At 42.5% G+C, this 19,143-nt stretch overlaps 1 protein-coding gene across 2 annotated transcripts; it reads right to left on the bottom strand.

Annotated features, from left to right (window-relative positions):
- Positions 1-2,119: 2,119 nt before the first annotated feature.
- On the bottom strand, positions 2,120-18,894 carry MAB21L3 (mab-21 like 3). 2 transcript variants are annotated; one of them, XM_057376239.1, is made up of 6 exons: positions 18,836-18,894; positions 14,364-14,504; positions 9,504-9,795; positions 7,023-7,204; positions 6,070-6,264; positions 2,120-3,312 (listed from the first exon to the last, which is right to left on the bottom strand). In XM_057376239.1, exons 1-6 carry the CDS (start codon positions 18,881-18,883, stop codon positions 3,079-3,081), a joined length of 1,092 nt encoding a protein of 363 aa, XP_057232222.1. In that variant the 5' UTR covers positions 18,884-18,894; the 3' UTR covers positions 2,120-3,078. The 2 variants fall into 2 exon arrangements, with proteins under 2 accessions (XP_057232222.1, XP_057232223.1); XM_057376240.1 differs by lacking the exons at positions 14,364-14,504; positions 18,836-18,894 and adding an exon at positions 12,197-12,578.
- Between the last annotated feature and the right edge of the window lie 249 nt (positions 18,895-19,143).

Raw genomic sequence — 19,143 nt, 5'->3', positions numbered from 1 at the left:
TTTGGCAGAGTTTTATATGGCAGAGCAACACATTCAATTGCAATTTCTGACAGAAGGAGTGATACTGATTGTGGTGAGGACTGCGAATGCAGCAAATACTCATGAAAGCAATGARAAAGAGAAGGAGAGCAAATGGTCATCACATTTCTTCCAGATGTTCTGAACAAAGACAGATCTTCTGTTAAACCTATTTCAATAAAGTCTATTTGTGCAGATGCTTCCTTTTTAGAATGAAAAATTTTAMATATGAAACATAAAACTTGTTCAGTAGCTGAAACACAATATGATATCTTTTTTTTGGTGGAAAATCTTGGGATGACGCCATGATTGTGCAATCAGGCTTGGTGTATAAGTGAAAAGCTATTTGCAGAAAGTTTACTGTGGTATGAAATGCAATGAATACATTTGGCAAGTTTGGTTTTTTTAATATGAGACCTCCTGTACAACTCTCCTTCAACAAAAAACTGCCTCACAAGAAAGCCTCACACACCCAAGCAGACCTGCACGAGATGATATAAGATAGTATCTCAAAGATGTCTCTGAGATGGAATTAATTCTTCCATTCCACTTCTTCCATGAACACATTAGTCCTTTCTTCAAAATTTTTACCCTTTGCTAGCTGCATCACATCCAGCTGTTTTGGAGAAAAAAGCTGCAGGATTGTTCCTGTGTCTGCGTGGTCAGTGGAAATGCACCTTCCATGTTTCAGTGGTGACAAGGACATTTTCTGCAGCACTGTATGATAGCTGATGCATTTGTTTYGAGTTAACAAGAAGAAAATAGAGCAAAAACCTGATCAGACTTGGCTGAAAGCAGGGGTTCATCATTCTRTGSTTATTTCCTGGCTTTGCTGAGTMATTCCTGGCTGTAAGAGGCTGCCACTCTGGCAGAGCAGAACATTCTGCATGCATGGGTGCATGCCCATGATTTTGCTTCACAGCACCTGAGGACTCTGATACAGAGCTGCACCAAGTTAAGGTATCACCACTGAAACATCTTCYTCATCCAGTTACAAAGGGAGATAAATTCTTTAACAGCCACAACTAAATCCCAAAAGGATCATACATCAGAGCAGTGAAATATCAAATCTGGGATTAATAGCTMKGAGYGTTTCTCACTGTCCTTCCAAACTGKTTTTGCCCTTCTCTAACTTCAGAAGGCAGCCCTTCAACCACAAGACAGAACCAAGATGGAAGAGAAGACATTACTTCATTGCCACAGCAGCCTGGCAGATCAGCATCTCCTTGCTCTTTACCAAAACAGCTCACAGGAAACAGGAAAGCCACACTTTTAACAGGAGGTGTCATCATGAAACTGGCACTTGTGCCACATTTAGGAAGCATGGAAAACAAAGGTTCAGCAACAAAGTTAACTGTTCAAAACAGTGCCACACAATGTGATTACCCCGTGAAAAAGTGATGTGGAGAGTATTCCCAGGACCTGAGCAAAGAGGATGCTGGTTTACATGGAAGGATTAGASCTACACAAGGTGGGATCTGATGCAGGAGACCAGTACAAGGAACACACAGCTGGGATCCTGCCTGACCCATATCTACTCTGCTCAAAAACTGTGGAAGAAAGCCTGCTGTTATACCTGGGCGAAGGAAAGGATAGAATAGACYAGAACAGAACAGACTATCTGAGTTGGAAGGCCCTACACAGTTCTCCTAGTCCAACTGCCCTTCTGAGCCGACCAAAAGTTAAAACACAGTGTACAAATGCCTCTTAAACATGCTTGGAGCATCGACTACAGTTCTAGGAAGCTTTGAGCCGTTTCCATGTGTTCYATCACTGGATCTCAGGGAGAAGGGATCAGGCATCTCCCTCTCTCTCTCCTTGGGGTGCTGTGAAGGACCATGAGATCCCTGCTCAGCTTCCAACTCTCTCAACTTCACTAGCCCAAAATCACGCTAGACTCCTTGCAGGATGTTCCTGTCCCTGTGGAGTGGTGAGGTCCAGCAGTGCTCACAGCAGGGAATGATCCAGAGGCAGAGGATGCKCTGCAAACCCAAGGTTTTACCGCACTCTGCCACCAAGGGGAGATGCCGCGCCACCGATGCTTCTCGTGGGAGAGCATCCCACAAATAAAATAAAAAAAAAAACCCTGCTTTGGTTTCGTTTCTGTGATTTAATAATATTAAAATCAGCATTCATTATATTCATTCTAAAGCTTTGTGTTTTTTTTTTTAATACTAAAATTAATTTCCTTTTTAAACATCCACAAAATTAAAAGTACCACGGGTCTTGGAGCTAAGAGCCTTTGAAAAATATTCACCCAAAAATATGTGGGTGCTAACAACTGGGGGAAGACCTGCTCCTCCTCCAGCCTGCTGGATGGAGCCAGGGGCAGGAGTGAAATCTGCCCTGCCAAAACCCCCTGATGGTATGGTACTAACACAACTGGCAAAAGTGAGCATGAAAAAAACATTTAAAGCTATTGGAAGAAAAACCTAAGTGGAGGAGAGAAAAACAAATAGGAGGCAAAACCCACTGTTCCTCTTCTTGCTTYCACTGAGCTCTTCAACACTAGAAGCATGGTTATATTCCTAMTGGATCCTGCTGGAGCAGCATCTCATTGAATTGGAGATTCATCTGAGAAAGCTTCAAGCTTCAGAACACCTCAGAAATGTTCCTCTGCCCTTCTGTAGGACTGGCCTGTGAGGAAATCAGGCAATTAAATCCACTGTCCTTGTGAGAAAAGTGATTGCAGCAACAATACTGTTACAGAGGCAGCAGAGACCCCTCTGCACTGCCTTTCAGCTTAGGTGCCACAAGACTACAGACAGAGAACAAGGCATTGCCTGCTCTGACTGACACACAAAGTTGGGTTTCACTGGCTGTAGCTTCCAGGCAAGCTGTCACTGTTGAAAGCAAATTAGATCAGCTGGGCATCAAGTGATACCTCCCATCAGTTTTCACCGCCCACTGCTGCCAGCTCCACACTTCTCTTTCATGCTGCATGTGCCAACTGTCTCACAAAGACAGCTGCAACATCTACTGGAAGGACACAGAGAGCAGCCAGAGGTGGGGACAGGAGGTGGGAGTGGACTCAAGGCTGGGGTGAGACCTTTGCCTGCCTTAATCCAGGCAGAAAACAGGGTTCTCCAAGAAAACTGCGAGCTTGCTGGCCACCAGGTCCAGGTCACTGGTGTTGGCATATTTGAGCAGATTGGTGTTCTTGAGAAAGTAATGCTTGAGGAAGTGCTGGCTGACACACTTGTGCAGCTTCTGTACCAGCCTCAGAAAGGCTTCAGGGAAGCAGCGCCAATCCTTGGTGCGTGGGTATTTTTCACACGTCCAGAATAGCACTGTCTGCAAGAAGCAGATGGGAGAGAAGATGTGTTAGAGGTTCTGTCGAGGGCTCACACAGCTTACTAAGGCAGTTTTAGTGCTGGTGAATGGCTGACAGCCTTGGAAATCACAGAGACTCGCTCCTACCTCCCTGTGTTAACRTTTCTGCAGTGGAGAGATCCCAGCTGAAATCTCTGAGGACCAGGCAGAGCAGCTCRGAAGTGCCTGGTTGGGATCTCTCCTCAGAGGAGCCACTCTCCACTGGCTGAGCCAGGAGCCCAAAGAAAATAATCTTGCTGAAATAATCTCAGTTTATTTGCCACCCTCCAGCAGGAGCTTCTGTGGAAATGCCAGGTACTTTAGGCTGAAATTTGAGGCAGAAAATGGTCTATTATKCAAGTGTGGATACCAGTAGGTGCAAGGAGGGACAGAGCATAATGAGATTAATGTAATTATTTGTTAGCTTCAGCTGTATTTGTGCTGAAGACATAGAGATCTGCATCCTAAACAGACTGAGATTCCAAGAAGCTATTGCACGTCCAAGCCTTGCTTTCTGGTCAAGTGTTGCCTGTTTTTTTTCTGATATGTGATACTTATTGCACATCTTATTCTCCATTTCTCCAAGATTATTTTATGCAATTTAATGTTTGAGAAATATATAGTTATTATTATTGCTCTTATAGTATTATTTTTACACTGCCCATGTTGCTTTTTCTCAGACTTTCCCACAACTGAGAAGAATTTTGCCAACTAACTTGTASTAAAAAAGCCATACTGACTGCCTTGGTCAACCTGAAATCCCTTTTAAAGTACAAAGTCACCTGTCTTGGGTTCAATAATTCTGCTAAATCCTTTAAKTGTCTTCTGAATCCAAATTTTATTTTGCAAATTCAGCCACCCAAAAGGAGACTCACAGATAYTGTGAGAGTGGAACCACAGCCTTCAACTCTTCTGTTTCTACAGAGGTAGAATTTAATCTATAGTTGTACTGCTGACAAATTTCTTCTCAAACAGGTTTTCAAATGTGAAATTTTTTTTTGTTCACAGCTGCAATAACCACAAAGCCTTTTTTTGAATGTCACCAGGGAACAAAGACATAGTGAGTACTTCAAACAGTAACTCCAAGAGCTGCTCCTTGAAGATTTGCAGAGCAGTTCCTTCTGACACACTGAAGCTGCTTCAGTAGGATCCATGGGCAGCAGTTGCAATGAARTTTTTGGAGGCAAAGAAAACAGCAYTGCTTTTSCAGTCAGGTGCCAAACAGGTGATTTATCCCCAGAATTTATGTCCCTAATTGCCAGCTGTCCACCAACAGCACAGAGYTGGCTTTCAGAATGTACCTGGATCTTTCTGAACTTCCAGATCTGGAACTTCATTGCTATGCAGGTAAGCAAAAGAAGTGCAGTTACTTGGATCTCTAAGGCTTTCACAGCCTCTGGGAGGCAGATTTCCTCTGTCATAGGGGCTCTTTCTCATAKGGAATCTTGTTTCATCCTAATTGTTTGATACCTCTGACAGGGGAAACCTGAGAATGTGAAGAAACCTAAGACAAAGCTTCTGCTTAACTCCTGTTTTATCCACTGGTTCTTCTTTTTTTTTTTTTTTTCTTTTTTCCCTTCTTTCTTTTTAATGTAAGTAATTTTGAAAAATTCTGTCTGGTAAACCAATGCTCTCTTGCAACAAAAGCTTGAAGTACAGTTACAGTAATGAACTGAAGAGTTTCTAAATAGTTTTTTACTTTGATCAAAAGTCMATGCAACAGCACTTCTTGCACATCTGCTCCTTCAGACAGGGAAAAAAATGCTACTAATGGTTAAATGGTTTTCCATGTGACAATTTTTTCACCAAATTGTTCTCACAAGCACCGAAGAGTTTTGCATTCAGCTAAGCTATAATCAGCCTCAGCGATGGTTTTTTGACACCATCTTGACTTACAGTACTGCCATGACAATGTAATAGCATTTGATGGTCACCACCTTTTTCTTTAGGAGAAATCTCAGCATTGCATCTGGTTTTGGACACCAAAAGATCAGTAACTACTGTGGGTACCTGGTGGCTTGGGGCTTCAAGGTGGGAAAAGTACTCTCTCCCTGGCAGCTCCAGGAGGATGGAGTCTCAGAAAACAGGAATGCTCTACAGTCTGACAAATGGTACTGCCTGTGGCCCATCAGTGTCTGCAGCTGTCAGATGTGGGGATGCAGTCATAGCAAAGTCTTCTCTCTCTCCTTCACAAATCCTGTTTGAAGCCATCTTGAACCCTGAAGTAGGTGCAAGGAGGATACTACGCAYCCCTTTACCTTTTTCTTCCATTCCTACCCCAGGTGAAACACCACCAGAACTGTAGTTTACACCTAATTCATTAATAATGTACACCTAAGACAGTTTCATTTGGTGCATATCCACAAAGRAAAAAAAGCACAATTTTCCACCAGACAGACATAGATATGGATGTCTGGGGTAGTCAAGAAGCAGAATGTAAGTGTGCAATTACAACAATACAAAGTGAAGTCAAAACAGAGCAGGGGCCTCGACTCTAACATTATTTACGCTGCTGCAATCTTAATATTCTTATGGACTTTAGTTTTTTGTTGATGTTTGGAACACATATTTACTGAACTCCTTGCCACTGTAAAGCAATGAAAAAGTACAGCAGTTTTGACAGTTACTTTGTAATTTACATAGATGCTACAGTGATTTACACCACAACATTCTGACATTACTGGATGGAAACCACTGCAACAGATCCCTGCTGTACGTTGGTATCAGGGTGATGCCTACCTGAAGGTGATAAGCTGTGATGACAGGCTTATTGCCAGCACACCAGACATCCTCCTTCATCTGCCTCATGACCCTGAAGCACTTCATGCGACAGCCACCATCTTCATCAAGTCCCTCCATGAGGATGTGCTCAGCACGGGAGAAGCAGAGCTGCCAGTGATAATTAGAGCGGGCCAGGAGGTCRAAACCCAGCGACTGTGAACAACATGGCAAGGGTGACAGCAGATCAGAGGCAAACTTCTTGCAGCAATGCAGAGAGAGGTTACAAAAGCATGTGTGACATCTCTCAAAGCGCRTTCTAAACAGGGTTAGCAGGGCCAGCAAACAGGAGGCATGCTCCCATTTTAATTCCTAGTTGAATAAACACGCATTTTGTGTTGTTTTCTTGTGTGTTGGTAGCAGTTACTGCCAGGAGATCCTGCTCTAGAGCCATCAGGTTCAGTTCCAGCAGTGCCACTAAAGCAGAGGTGCAGCTCTGCAGGCACTTTGCTGTGGAGCAGTGGGGAGCAGGACTGGAAGGCAAAAAGGGACCTGCAGGAACATGGAAATGAGCTGAGCTGAAGTGCCAGAATYCAGCCATGAGTATGGCAGGGAAAGATGGGACTGAGCTGGAGGGAAAACTGCAAGACAGCAGCCTATTTTCTGAGGGCTTACACGAGGCAGAGCAGAACAGCAAGAATGATGCATGTGTGATGCAGGCAGAACTGTGTGCTAGACACTCACACAATAAAATGTTAACTCAAATTTTTTCTGTAGAACTCACCACGATAAGGGGTGGAAAATCCAAATAAAATCTGACAGAATATTTTGAAAAATTGCTTCTCTAGAGAATACACCTTCCAGCTCTGCTGTTGCCTCCCATCACCATGCAGTTCTTCCTTTGGGAAACCACTGCCAGACGCCTGACAGGTAAATTCCAGCCCATAGTTAAGGSTGTTTTTTACACTGTTTACCTTGATGCACTGCACTTTTTCCTGAGAAGGCCAGCGCTTMAGGCAACGAGGCCAGCGGGCTTTCTCAGGCCAGCAAGTTGGAATCTCCACAGCAGGGACCAGCTCCACCTCAACCTGTGATTCTGATGTCTCCACAGCCACCCGCACCACGGAGCTGAAGCTCTCCAGCACTGTCACTTTACCTGTGAAAGGACAGCAAAAGATAATACAGATAAAAAAGTCCTTTTCMACAAGCCAAGCAAGAGGCTGTCTAGGACCTTGCAGTTCTGTTGGTTCTGTCTTTACATTTTCTCTCCAATGACACATGGAGAATATAAGAAACACCTAAATATTTTTAAGTCTTTATTGGAGAATGAGAACAGGAAGATGAAAGAACAAAGTTCTTAACTTTACACTTAATTATCATGCTTTTTTTTCTTTCATGGGTCCTCTAAAATCCTAGGATCAAGTTCTTAAAAATAAAGCTAGACAAGTGGTTCAACCTAGCATTTCTAATGGTATAGTATAAGGAGGTCACTGCAGGTAGAGAGAACCAGATGAATTATTCYTATTTAAAGATGTTATTCTTTCAGAGAACCTGAGCTCAGACCCTTGCCAGATCACACTTACCACTGCCAGTCATTCAGAATGTTTTGTGGGGTATTTGTAAGTTTTGTTTCTGGAGATGCACTTGCTCAGAAGACAAAGGCAGAATTGATGGTCTATTGTGCAGAGCAGTCACACAAAAAAGGCTAACTGCTACATCACTGCGAGTGCTGAGTGCAAAAAAGARTTAGTTCCAAGGTGATTTGGAGGAAAAAAGTTTCCTCAGTGTGAAGTAAAAGTGGCTCATCTCCAGGAACAACATGATCTATGAGTACAGAAAGGAAAGAAGGTTGCAGTGGGCTTTGTAAGATGTTTCTTGTTCATTCAGTTGTGTTTATGGAAGAAGTTTCTGTCCCAGTCACTCTGGCAGGATCACTGTCCCTTCAGTTCTGCCATTTGAGCCAATTGTGTGTTCATTCTCCAGCCCACTGAAGTAGAAGCCTGAGCAGATGAACATGAGCAGTTTAAGGTGCAGTGTGTTATCCCAGCTMATTTTGATYACCATGGGCTAAGGASMAATCCACGGGGTGAATTACCTTGCRAAATGTAGAGTCCATCCCAACCAGGACTTCGTAAACCTCAGAAAATCTACCTGCTATTTCCCTGCTGAGCCAAGCCTGCCTTCAAAACAGAAACTGCTGCTCCCAAGCTTCCAACAAGGATCCCCAGCAGCTGAAAAGTGTTAGAGCAACCACTATGTCAACATGTAAATACGTTCATGGCGTTTCCAAAAGCATTACAATGCTTATACCTATATTTTCACTAAGGAAATGCGAGACACCTCAAAAATTGATTTTGCTCGTGTTTAAAGAATTAAAAAAAAAACAGGGAAGCAATTAAATCAGTAAAGTTTTCTGTAATTTTAGCCATACTGTGGGATGAAGGCAGTTCATTCTTCACAGAAATAAACAATAATGTAATGGCTTCTCCTGACTTCGCCTTACTCATCTCCCAGGGCACCTTACAAAAAAGGCATCAGAATCATCAACCCAAATATCACTCGCTGGGATCCTTGGACATACCTTTCCTGACTCAATGGTTTGATGTGACTGCTGCTCAACACAATAACTTTCATGTAAGTAAAGCCTCAGAGGCAAGCCCATGCCAGCTGGTCTTTCTTGTGAACCTCAATGCTGAAATTTCAGTCCTATCCACCTTTCTGTTGTTGTAACATTTCCTGAAAAAAATACCACTAGCAGAGCTTGACCTTAACATTTTCTTTCCTGTAACTACAATTCAGAGTGCAATCAGATGAGTGGAAATAGCTTCTATTGCTCTGAAATGCAGAAGACTCATATTAGGCTGCTGCTGAGTAACATCATCCTGGAAACATGCTATGGGAAGAGGCACATGGACACTGTGGGAGGAAAGAGCCTGGACAATGGGGAAAAGAGCACTTGTCCAACATACTTTGCTTCAGTAGAAGTCCTTCTACAYAGTTCCCACCATCACACGCCAGAAAGCTGTTGGCAGCTAAAATTTCCCCTGATCATTATCTGCCATATCATACCTTCAAACATGTTCTCTTCAGACTTGTGCACCTTCCCAGTATCCAATTTTCTTATAGTACCTTCCTTGACAATCTAATTATATTACAGTGAAAGATTTTTTTTCTCAAACAAACTCCTAAATGTTCTAAAAATCTGGACTGCCTCTTGGTTGAGCTGCGATGGTGATGTTGCTGGAGACCCTACCCAAATTCCTAAGAAAGGAGTAACATCTTGGGTATGAAGAGCCCAAGAAATACCGAATTTTATCTTCAGTGCAGGTCTATGTATATCACTGGAATTGCCTGAAGGCTTCCTGATTTTGGAGGGTTTTGCTCATCTTCTGACCATGCAAACCAACACTTTGTGTGTGATGGTTTTCCCTTACACCTGTCCCCACCAAACTCACTGGAGAGGTTACAGGAGACAATCGACTTCTCCACCAGCTCCCGGAAGACGATAAGGACTTTGGCTGGAACCAGATCACCTTCGATGTTCACATCCTTTTCATGCCACTGCTGRAGGCTTTTTGAGAACTGCTCCACCTCCAGCCACTGATGCAATTCCTCGGGGTCCCGCACGGAGGAGAGGAGCTTGGTGCCATTCACGGTGTAATAGCGCCAGTGGCGTACCTGGCATTCCCTGTACCCCGTCAGGCCACGCAGAGGAACTGTGATCAGGAATTGGCTGGGTGCTAACACCTAGGAGAGTTGAGAGAGGTTGAGACAGGAGACAAGGGCAGAGGCAGGAAAAGAGGGTTGAGGAAGTAATAGGTAAAACTGGGGCTTTGAAAAGAAGCAAAAACCATGGTATGATGGGGACCAGTTGAACACAGTCAAGACATATCTAAGGGTTACTTTGGAGTCATGCAGACTAAAAGGAAACTGCCTTAGGAGGAATCTGATGTGAAGCTCTAGAAGACAAGAGCTCACTGGCTGATTTGCCAGCACACCTGCCATGGATTCCCCCTTTTCTGGTTATTTCTAGTCTGCAATTGCATGAGATGTAATAACCAGCAGCTTCCAAGGAGCAGCAAGGTATCACAGAATATATTTTCTCTGATCCCAAATAATGCTAGTTATTATCTCAGAATTATTCCTTGAGATAAACCTACAGTCCAATACTAGTAATAACTATGGCAAAATGTGCACCTTTCTGATCTTTTTCGAAGTCCACTACAGACATCAGCAAAACAAGGCTATGGCCCATTAAATTTTACAAGTTTTTCACTCTGTTTTACTGTCCTTTAAAGGGACTGAGACATCAGGCAAGTGACATGCCTGAGCTTACACAGGTARTGCCACTGTCAGAAATAAGCCCAGGTCTTGCTCAGCTGTAATGTATGGAACTGCATCTTCTGTTGAGCATGACAGAAACAGTGTAAGGATGGAGGCAACAACCTATGGACAAGGAACCCTTAAACAGGCTCATTTGCCAGCCAGTTAATTTGCCTCACTTGGGGAATAACCATTTTCCAATTAAAACCAGCTCTGAGACAATATTTGCAAGGAAAGAATAAGGTGACACAAATACCACAAAATGTCATACTGGCCCAGGGCATAGCCAGACATGTTCAAACTCCTTCAGATCTTTACCATGTTGGCTTAGGAGCTTTTCAAGTCCACTTGCTACCAAGCTTAACTTACACTGGCATAAATAAGGTGAAGCTGCTGCATGAGCAGGATGTGAAGTAACTGTGGCTGCTGTGAGATGTTTACAGCCACARTGAATGAAACACATTTGTCACTCTCTGGTAGGAATCTAAACCACTGTGGCTCAGCTGATTTAAATTATTACCACAGAGGTGCCAGGGCCCTGAAGGCATTAACAGGCTTTAATATCCCTAAGCAGCCTTTCTGGGACTTCTATCAGCCCTGGGCTATGTCAYAGGAGTGCTGCTCTCCAACTGTGTGACAGCTGTGCCTGTGCCTGGCCATAGACCTTGTTGTCCCATCTGCAGAATGCCTTCCCTGCCTGGCCTCAGACCTATTTGGCCACTCTGGACTTGCCTGGAATCAACAGAGCACATCTGACCCTGGTTCCTATTGTTGAGGGTGATTCTGACCCCAGTGAAGGRGGGAGTGGCTTGACCTCAGACCTGACTTATCAGCAGACTTGACTGATGATCCAGATTCTTGGCTGACCCAGCTGCTCTCTCCGTGTCTGTCTCACTCAGGGACTGCTTTGCTACGCTCACCTCCTGTCTCTCTCTCACACAGGGAGCAGCTGGTCTTCTCTGCTCCCTGGCAAGAGATTTGGAATACAAAGGATGGCCAGCAAGAACAGAAATGGCAAAGAAASCACCAGGAAGCTGCTCTTTTGTTGAATATAAACCATGCAGACAGGAGGATGCTGAAAGGATGACAGTGCAGATCAAGCTGACCTGCACACATCAGGTTTGGTGGTGCTGAGAAATCCTGTGGGCAGCTCAGAAACAGAGTACTAGGCTCTGTAAGGAAAAAACACAATAGCTGCCATGCAGTTACTGCTCCTCTCACTGCCTCAGCCACATTTGCAGGTAAACAACCACTCCCTCCCTACCAAAGTGCTGTCYTGTATGCACTGGCACCCAACAGATTGTAAATGGAAGAGCTGCACATGTTTATGTGAATGCCTGTAAATGCAAGTCACAAGGGTCTTCCACCCGGGGGCTCACCCCAAAACAACAGAAATTACAAGGCTTTTACACTGTAAAGCTGGGCAGTTGGTGTCTTCTTGGTCTAACCAAATCCCAGTCCCACAACCATGCTCTGTCACACGATGGTCTTGTGTGCTGTGTGTAGACCATGGGCCCCAGCAAGAGCCTCCACTTCTGCAGTGTGTAAATTATGGCCAATTCTGCTGTATTAAAATACTGTCTAAAGTATGCTGGGCAAATTAAATACAACCTCACTCCTGGGAACCTGGCCAGGCTTTTCCAGAGAGGCAGCAATATTAGGTTAGAAAGAAAATAATTATGCTTTGAGAGAAAAAGCAARTCTCCTGTGCAGAGGACGAAATAGYCATGGAAGGATTTGTTCAGTAGGTGAAGTTGTCTGGAGAAGAAGGTGGGTGAGGAGTAARCAAGCAGAGGGATTGTCAGGCACCAGGAAGATTTTGTACCTGGATGGATGGGTGGAATGGGCGCTTCCTCCGAAGCATAGCTGACCACTTGGCCAGTAAAGCTGGCTGATCCTGAGAGAAGCAGAAAGGAAAACAAGAAGTACATAGAACAGAGAGAAAGTATGTGCTAGGTCACTCATTCACAGAGCAAAGCTGCAAGTTTCCTTGTATGCTTAGAGTTTGTTAAAAGAAAATTCACCCCTTGCCCCCACCTTGATTAAACACTTGGAAATACCACTGGGCAGTGCTGTACCAAGGGTTAGACTGGACCTGGTCATGGTAACTTTACTGAAACCTCCACAGCTCTGGCATCAGCCCTGCATAGTTGACAACWGCAAAAATGGTGAGCCACAGCTAAAACAAACACTTTAAAGTGTTAAAAATTAAATAATCCATTTAATGAATTTGAATTTTAATCCAAATTTTTACTAAAGAGTGACTTTTTGTTGCATGGGTTACAGAAAAACATTGAATACCTGAAGACTTTTCCTAACTRTTRTCCACTCAGCCCTTCATATTTGGARGGGAGCTTGAGGCTTCTCAACAAATCTGAATCTCTCGCCATGTTAAATTGATTCCTTTTAAGCAAAAGCTGAAAGTTCTGCAAAGTCAATGTAGATTTAACTGACAGAGAAAAAAAGATGTTGCAAAATTAAACACAGAATAATGAATACATTGACTTTCCCTCAACACAAGTCTCCTCTATGTTGAATTATGTCAGCAATGATATTAAAGTTCCCAGTTTTTGAAAGGAGACAGCCCAAATCAAAATAACTTCTCATCAACCCATTCTTTGTTGCCCCATACATACAGGACAGTTAGTCAGGTCCTCCTAGTGTTACTTCCACTGATTTATAATGCTGGGTTCAATTAAGCATGAGCAACAAATCTGCCACTTTTAAGGAAATATATTTTGAGAATTTCTTTCAAGAAGAATTTGTTCATATCAGCCTACTACACCACCAAGTTACTGCTCTTAATAGATTGCCTTGGTGGTTTTGTTCTGCTTTGCTTTCCAGAACAATAATTTTACCCTGACCCTGGTCCTGTCAGACTTCATTAGCCAAGCAGGTTCATTCCAGCACAAGAGGTGGCTGGCAGACTCTGCCACCAAGGACCACGTGGACCAGGATGTGGCACTGCTTTACGTCACTGTGGCCATACTTATTGACAAGACCACATGCTCTGGGATACACAAAATTGCAGAAAAGCTATGAGTCTGAATGTCTTTGTTGCCAGGGCAATAGCCACATTTCAGATTGGGTGATTACATTTTGCCTCCACCTCCATACCCTTCCASTGGCTTGATACACAGACTTCTCCCCTTTCAGTCCTAGAGAACTGCAAAAGTTGCCTCAAGCTTTTACATTCTTGCTGTGTTTTGATCTGTAAGTGGCTGTGGTTTAGTATAATGGTTGACATTAAAGTATTTAAAYTAGTTCAGATGAAAAAGATGGTTTTCATCTGAAGTTGCCATTGCTGTGATTGTTTCTTGTGTCTCTACACTAGTTACTTTTGTATTRTGGAGTCATATGAAATAAGGAACCTTCTTCTGGCTGGGACAGAAYATTATTATTTTCATGTTTTAAGGTCTAAAATGGGGAGGCATTTCTCTTCTCCCACTAATAAGGATTTTTTTCCTCAACAAAAAAAATTCCAATCCATGACAAAGAAAAAATATGTTTTTCTGAATGAGCTTTCTAATGTTCATAGCAGAAGGACTTTTGATTTTCCTTTCTTTTTTTAGTGAGTTGACAGCTTTTCCACCTGTGAAAAATATGAGTCATAGCTCATGAAGGCATGAGCATTTTTTCTTATGTTACTGCTGCGAAAAGTTTTTCTTTCTGTCTCCTAAAGAGCTTTGGCTTCTGCTTGCAGATTGACAGCTCTCAACAGATGCTCTTTGTAAACACAGCAGCTGTAAAAAGTCTGCTTGACTTACCCATCTCTCTTCAGTGCTCCTCTGGCTGTGAGATGTCCATGAGTAAGTCCTAATGACCCAGTGTCCCAAACGAGACTACCACACCTACTAGAACTCTCCAGTGAAGTGTCAGCACATCATCTGTGCTGTTTTGGGTGAGGTACCTGCCCAAACCAACATTCACACAACAGAGAAATCACTTATCCATTGCCTACAGGCTGCCACAGAATACATTAGAGCTCATACCTTAATGTTCTCATTGTGAATGCCAGAGTTGGAGATAGCCTGGAACCKCACAGCCTTGTAGCTGATTTCTGCAGTCAGCTGCTGGATGATTTTCTGCACCTCCTCCACTGCTTTGGAAACCAGRTAATGTCGCCGTTCCACCTGCCAGTTCCAGGGAAGACACTTCATGTTACAGGTAATTGCAGTCTTTGTCTCCAGTGGGAAGCAGACAAATCAGCTTAAAGCATCCCAAAACATTTGTGCCTGTGCTGCACTGGGAATAAAAACTACTCCTTGTGTATTGCAACCARTTTACCATGAGACAGAGCTGTGAACATCAAAGGGTCAATATTCAAGACTATTGAGCATTAATTGATATTTCCATGCCAACACCATTAGATGGAAGGAAAAGGGTTCTTTACACGGATAAATTTGTTATCAACTACAGTTACAGTCTCAAGTCTTTATCCATTTGAAGCAGAATACCAGTTACTCCCCTGCATACAGTAATCATTCTGGAAGGCAGGATAGGATATGTTTCACTCCAGGAACTGACTGGACATCAAGAGTTACAGATGTGTTCATTAGTCAGGTTGTAGATGTATGTAGCATCATTTAGACACCTTATACACTGAAAGTATCCATACTTGTCTTTACAGCTGAAGTGCAGACAAGAGTCTACTCCTAGACAGTGAGAAAGCATCTTTCCAAAGCTGGTCCYACTGGGAACTAGGTGTTTGTGTGGCTCAATGGATAGTTCTTCAATTCAATGGACAGTTCTTCAATTCAAGCAGTAGTGCATAACTAATTATTGAAAATTATTTCAGTGAAATGTCTGAGTCTTGGAAGGACTGAGGTGAGGGGTGGACAACTCAGAAAAATGTAAGATGACCCTGAACTTTCACTTAAGACTAAAAATGAAGGGAGCATAATGGGATGGTCACAATCTGAAGAAGGAGTTACAACGGGAGGAAAATGCAGGAACTATGTTAGTAAAGGACATTTAGTATTTCCCAAATATCCTTACACATTTACCAAAGTGAGGAGATTCAGCTACTGTTAATGAAGTTCATTAACATTATTTGTCATTACTTATACAACCAGAATTACTTCTGCAAAGTGAAATATTCTTTACTGTTCTTTTTTGGATCCAATGCTTGATCTGATTTGGTTGCAGATTTGCTTTCTTCWTGATTTTCCTTTTTCCTCACCATATTCTACTAAATCTTATTGTTTGCAGGAAAGAAGAAAAAAAATCAGAAACAGAGATCATCACTTGGCTAAAGTGAATGATAAAGCATAATTGCCACAGTCAAACATAATTRCTACGATCTTTTGTTATTATCAAAGACCAAAAGGAAGCAAAAGCATAAGTTTAAAATTTTGTACTGTGGGGGTGGTGAAGCACTGGCACAGGTTGCCCAGAGAAGCTGTGGATGCCCCATCCCTGGAAGTGTTCAAGGCCAGGCTGGATGGAGCTTTGAGCCCTGCCCTAGTAGAAGATGTCACTGTCCACAGCAGGGAGATTGCAGTAGATGATCTTTAAAGATCCCTTCCAATCCAAGYCAGTCTGTGACAATTCTAAAATTCCTCTCCTCCTGCATCTTCTTCAACATCTAAACAGCCCTCTTTCTCTTTTAAAATATATTATTGACAAGAACTTCTTTAAAAGTCYTTTTAGACACCTTWATGTCAAATGTTGAACTATCAGCCAAACCACTCCAGTGTGTTGGAATGTGTTCCCAGGCTCTGGAAGGGGACAAATAGATTCACTTGTTCACAACAAGGGACCATTCAATGGACTAAAATGGACTAGTGCTTGTCAAAGACTCATTAAGCAATGAACAGCAATTGGCTAACACTGAACTTGATGATGAGCAGAGTTTGAATACCTTCCTCCCTCAGAGGAAGTTAACAAAGTTAAMAGTGCTTTTACTAAGCCTGAATAGCTTTTGGAAGTGGGAAATACATCAGACAGCAGCACCATATTCCCTTCACTGGGCTCTAGTCCACACTTGACATCCTGTTTCTTTGCTATCTTAACACCGAGCAGTCCCTTATGCTTACATAATACCCTTTAATTTCCCCAGTAATTCACCCTCCTCCTCATTCCAATTCATYCTTTGCTCTAAGAACAGTTTTACCTAGCTTACATGTACCTTTTTTTCCAGAAGAATTTACACTGAAAGATTTTAGCCCATATTCATTTTYACCTCCTCATCTCAGCTTTCATTTATGGTGTTTCTCCATCTGTATCTACAGCTATTTTCTCCACCTTATTTTTGTTCATCCTGAACAAGTACTTAGAACAGTCCAACAAGCTTGTCTTCCTGAACAAGACACCTAATGGTTTCTCCAGCAAGTGGATGGTGAGTGGCAGAGAAAGCTGCCCATCTCTAAAAGCTTCTAGACAAAAAAAAAATCTACCTTCTTTTACTGAGAGTATTTCAAGTATACAATCTCACACTGCTTCAGCTCGAAGGGAGACCTAGAGTGCCCTCTGTATGCATAGCTCATGCTATGTTCTCTCTAAGGGGCATCTGCTGGAAACATTTTCTGTCACCTCCACTATCCTGGGACAATCTATCCAAGCCAACGTGGCCTCAATTAATTCTGCCTTCATCACCTACTGGCTAGGCTAAAGCAGTTGCCATGAATTCTTTACTAGAGTACAGACTCAAAAAAACAGTTAGGGAGTACCACTAAACACCACTTTCCAAGTGTAATCCTCATCACTGGAGCARGGAGAAAAGAACAATAGGCATGTGACTGACAGAGGGTGCTCATAATTAGCTAACCATAATTAGCTTCCTAATCATGCTGTTGGAAAATAAAACTTTCTGACAGAGGGGAGGACAAAAAATCAGAAAACTGAACATGCCAAGGCATTTATCTCAGATGCCTTTAGTACCAGGACAGACACACTGTGAGAAGAGACATCATAAGGTCTTTCCTGGACAGTTACTCCCATGACTTATTGGCATTCCCCTTGCCAGGTCTTAACTTGGAGAATTGTGCCAAAACAGATGCACAAAACCTGAACAACAAGGTCAATTAAGATTTTGTTACGGAGGAAGGAAGCAGGATTGGGATTTATTAGGAAATATTAAAAACATTTAGGTTTTCTCTTATTTACCCAGTCACATCCACTGCATATGCATTTGAATTTTTCCTTTGATGAGTGGCTTAAGGATGAAATCTGTGGTATTATAGAGAATCACTGCACCAGGTGGTTGACCCATTTCCAAAAACAGGCAGCACTAGACAAGCTGAACTGGGGCTGTCTGAAGGTTATGCAGCATCACTTGGAYAAGAGACTCAGGAGCAGGCAGAAACTAGGAATCCATCAGAGCTGGAGGGCTGCTAGAAAACAGACTTTCAGTATAACCTAAAATATTGGCAACTATGAACCTCACTTAACACCCTCACCTACACCCTGCTTCGGTTCCYTGTGCTTATGGCTGTCATATGAGCATCTTCCTGAGCACGGCTTCCCTCTGTTCCCTCCTTTGTAGCTCTGCTTTTTAAATCTTCAGCGAGGCATTTGCTGTTATAGCTCACTGAACAGATTCTCAAGGAATGATTTTCCTGTGCACAATTTTCCACTGCATGGCTGAAGAAGGTGTAGTTCTGTGAGAACTTTCATACTTGTCACCAAAATATTTCCATAGGGAAAACAAACCTTTCTTACCAGCTCCTTCATTGTACTAGAATATGTAATCCTTTACAGAAAATAAAGCCTTATACTTTTCCACTTCAAAATTATTTGTCACTTTGGCATTTTGTTAGGGAGAGCAGACTATAAAAGAAGATCTAGCTAAGTACTGCGATGAAACATGTCAGCTTTAAAAAAAAGTTATGGCTCACTTAGAGCTTTTATTAAACAGTATTGGCTCACAGAAGATTTCATTCTGTTTTACTTCATTTCATAATGGGGGAAAAAATGGAGTGCTGGAATATCTCATAAAATAGAAAATGTGATTCCAGTCTGCATGTGCTAATGAGATATGTTATTTTAATCATGGTATATAGAGAAGTATCCTAAGCTGAGGTGACAGACTGATGACTGAATTCTAACAGTATCTGTCTGTCTCTGCAGTTCCTACATTAATCTTTCTTAGAGGCAATGCCTGGTGTTGGTCTTTTTTTGGTCAAGCTAAGACCACCAGATGGGAGAGAGGCAAGGACCTTTCCTTAGATTTAAATGATGGCATTTACAGCTATTTTCACATCGGGTATTCCAGATCAGGAACAAAAATTCAGGACGCCTAGAAGAAGAATAGGACAAGCACCTTGAAAAATTAGGGTAAAAGCTGATAAGATTCTGCWACAGAAACCTAGAAATCTCATTAGAAATACAGTTCTCATGAAACTTCACCCAATCTTGTCTCAGAAACGAAGACAGCAGGCAAGCAACTAACTGTCAAATTTGGCACCCTTCAGAATCAACACCTAGTGTGGGAGACAGAAAATCTGGTCAGATAAAGCCTTACCTTGCTCTGGATGTAGATTTCTACATCTTCATCTGTGAATGGTTTCATGGCAAGATGATCTTCGCTGCTTTTTAAAGTGTGAATTCACTCTTCACTCGTTCACCTGCCTCTGGAAGTAGAGGAACACTCAGAGAGAGCTGCTCAGAGCCTTCCTGCCCTGTAAAGCTCAGGTCACCTAATTCSTCTGTGGATGAGTAAGAGGAGAGAGAAGCAATGAAGTATGTCTATTTTTAATAATTTTTTTTTTTTTCTGGTCTGAGCTACAATGGTGACATCCAGCTGCTTTGGAAGATTAGCTCCAAATATTA

Source organism: Malurus melanocephalus, unplaced genomic scaffold, assembly GCF_030028575.1.
Source record: "Malurus melanocephalus ecotype Western Australia unplaced genomic scaffold, MMel_1.1 scaffold_275, whole genome shotgun sequence".
NCBI lineage: Eukaryota > Metazoa > Chordata > Aves > Passeriformes > Maluridae > Malurus > Malurus melanocephalus.
Note: the sequence above shows the minus strand (reverse complement) of the source record. Positions and strands in the feature narration are given on the sequence as shown.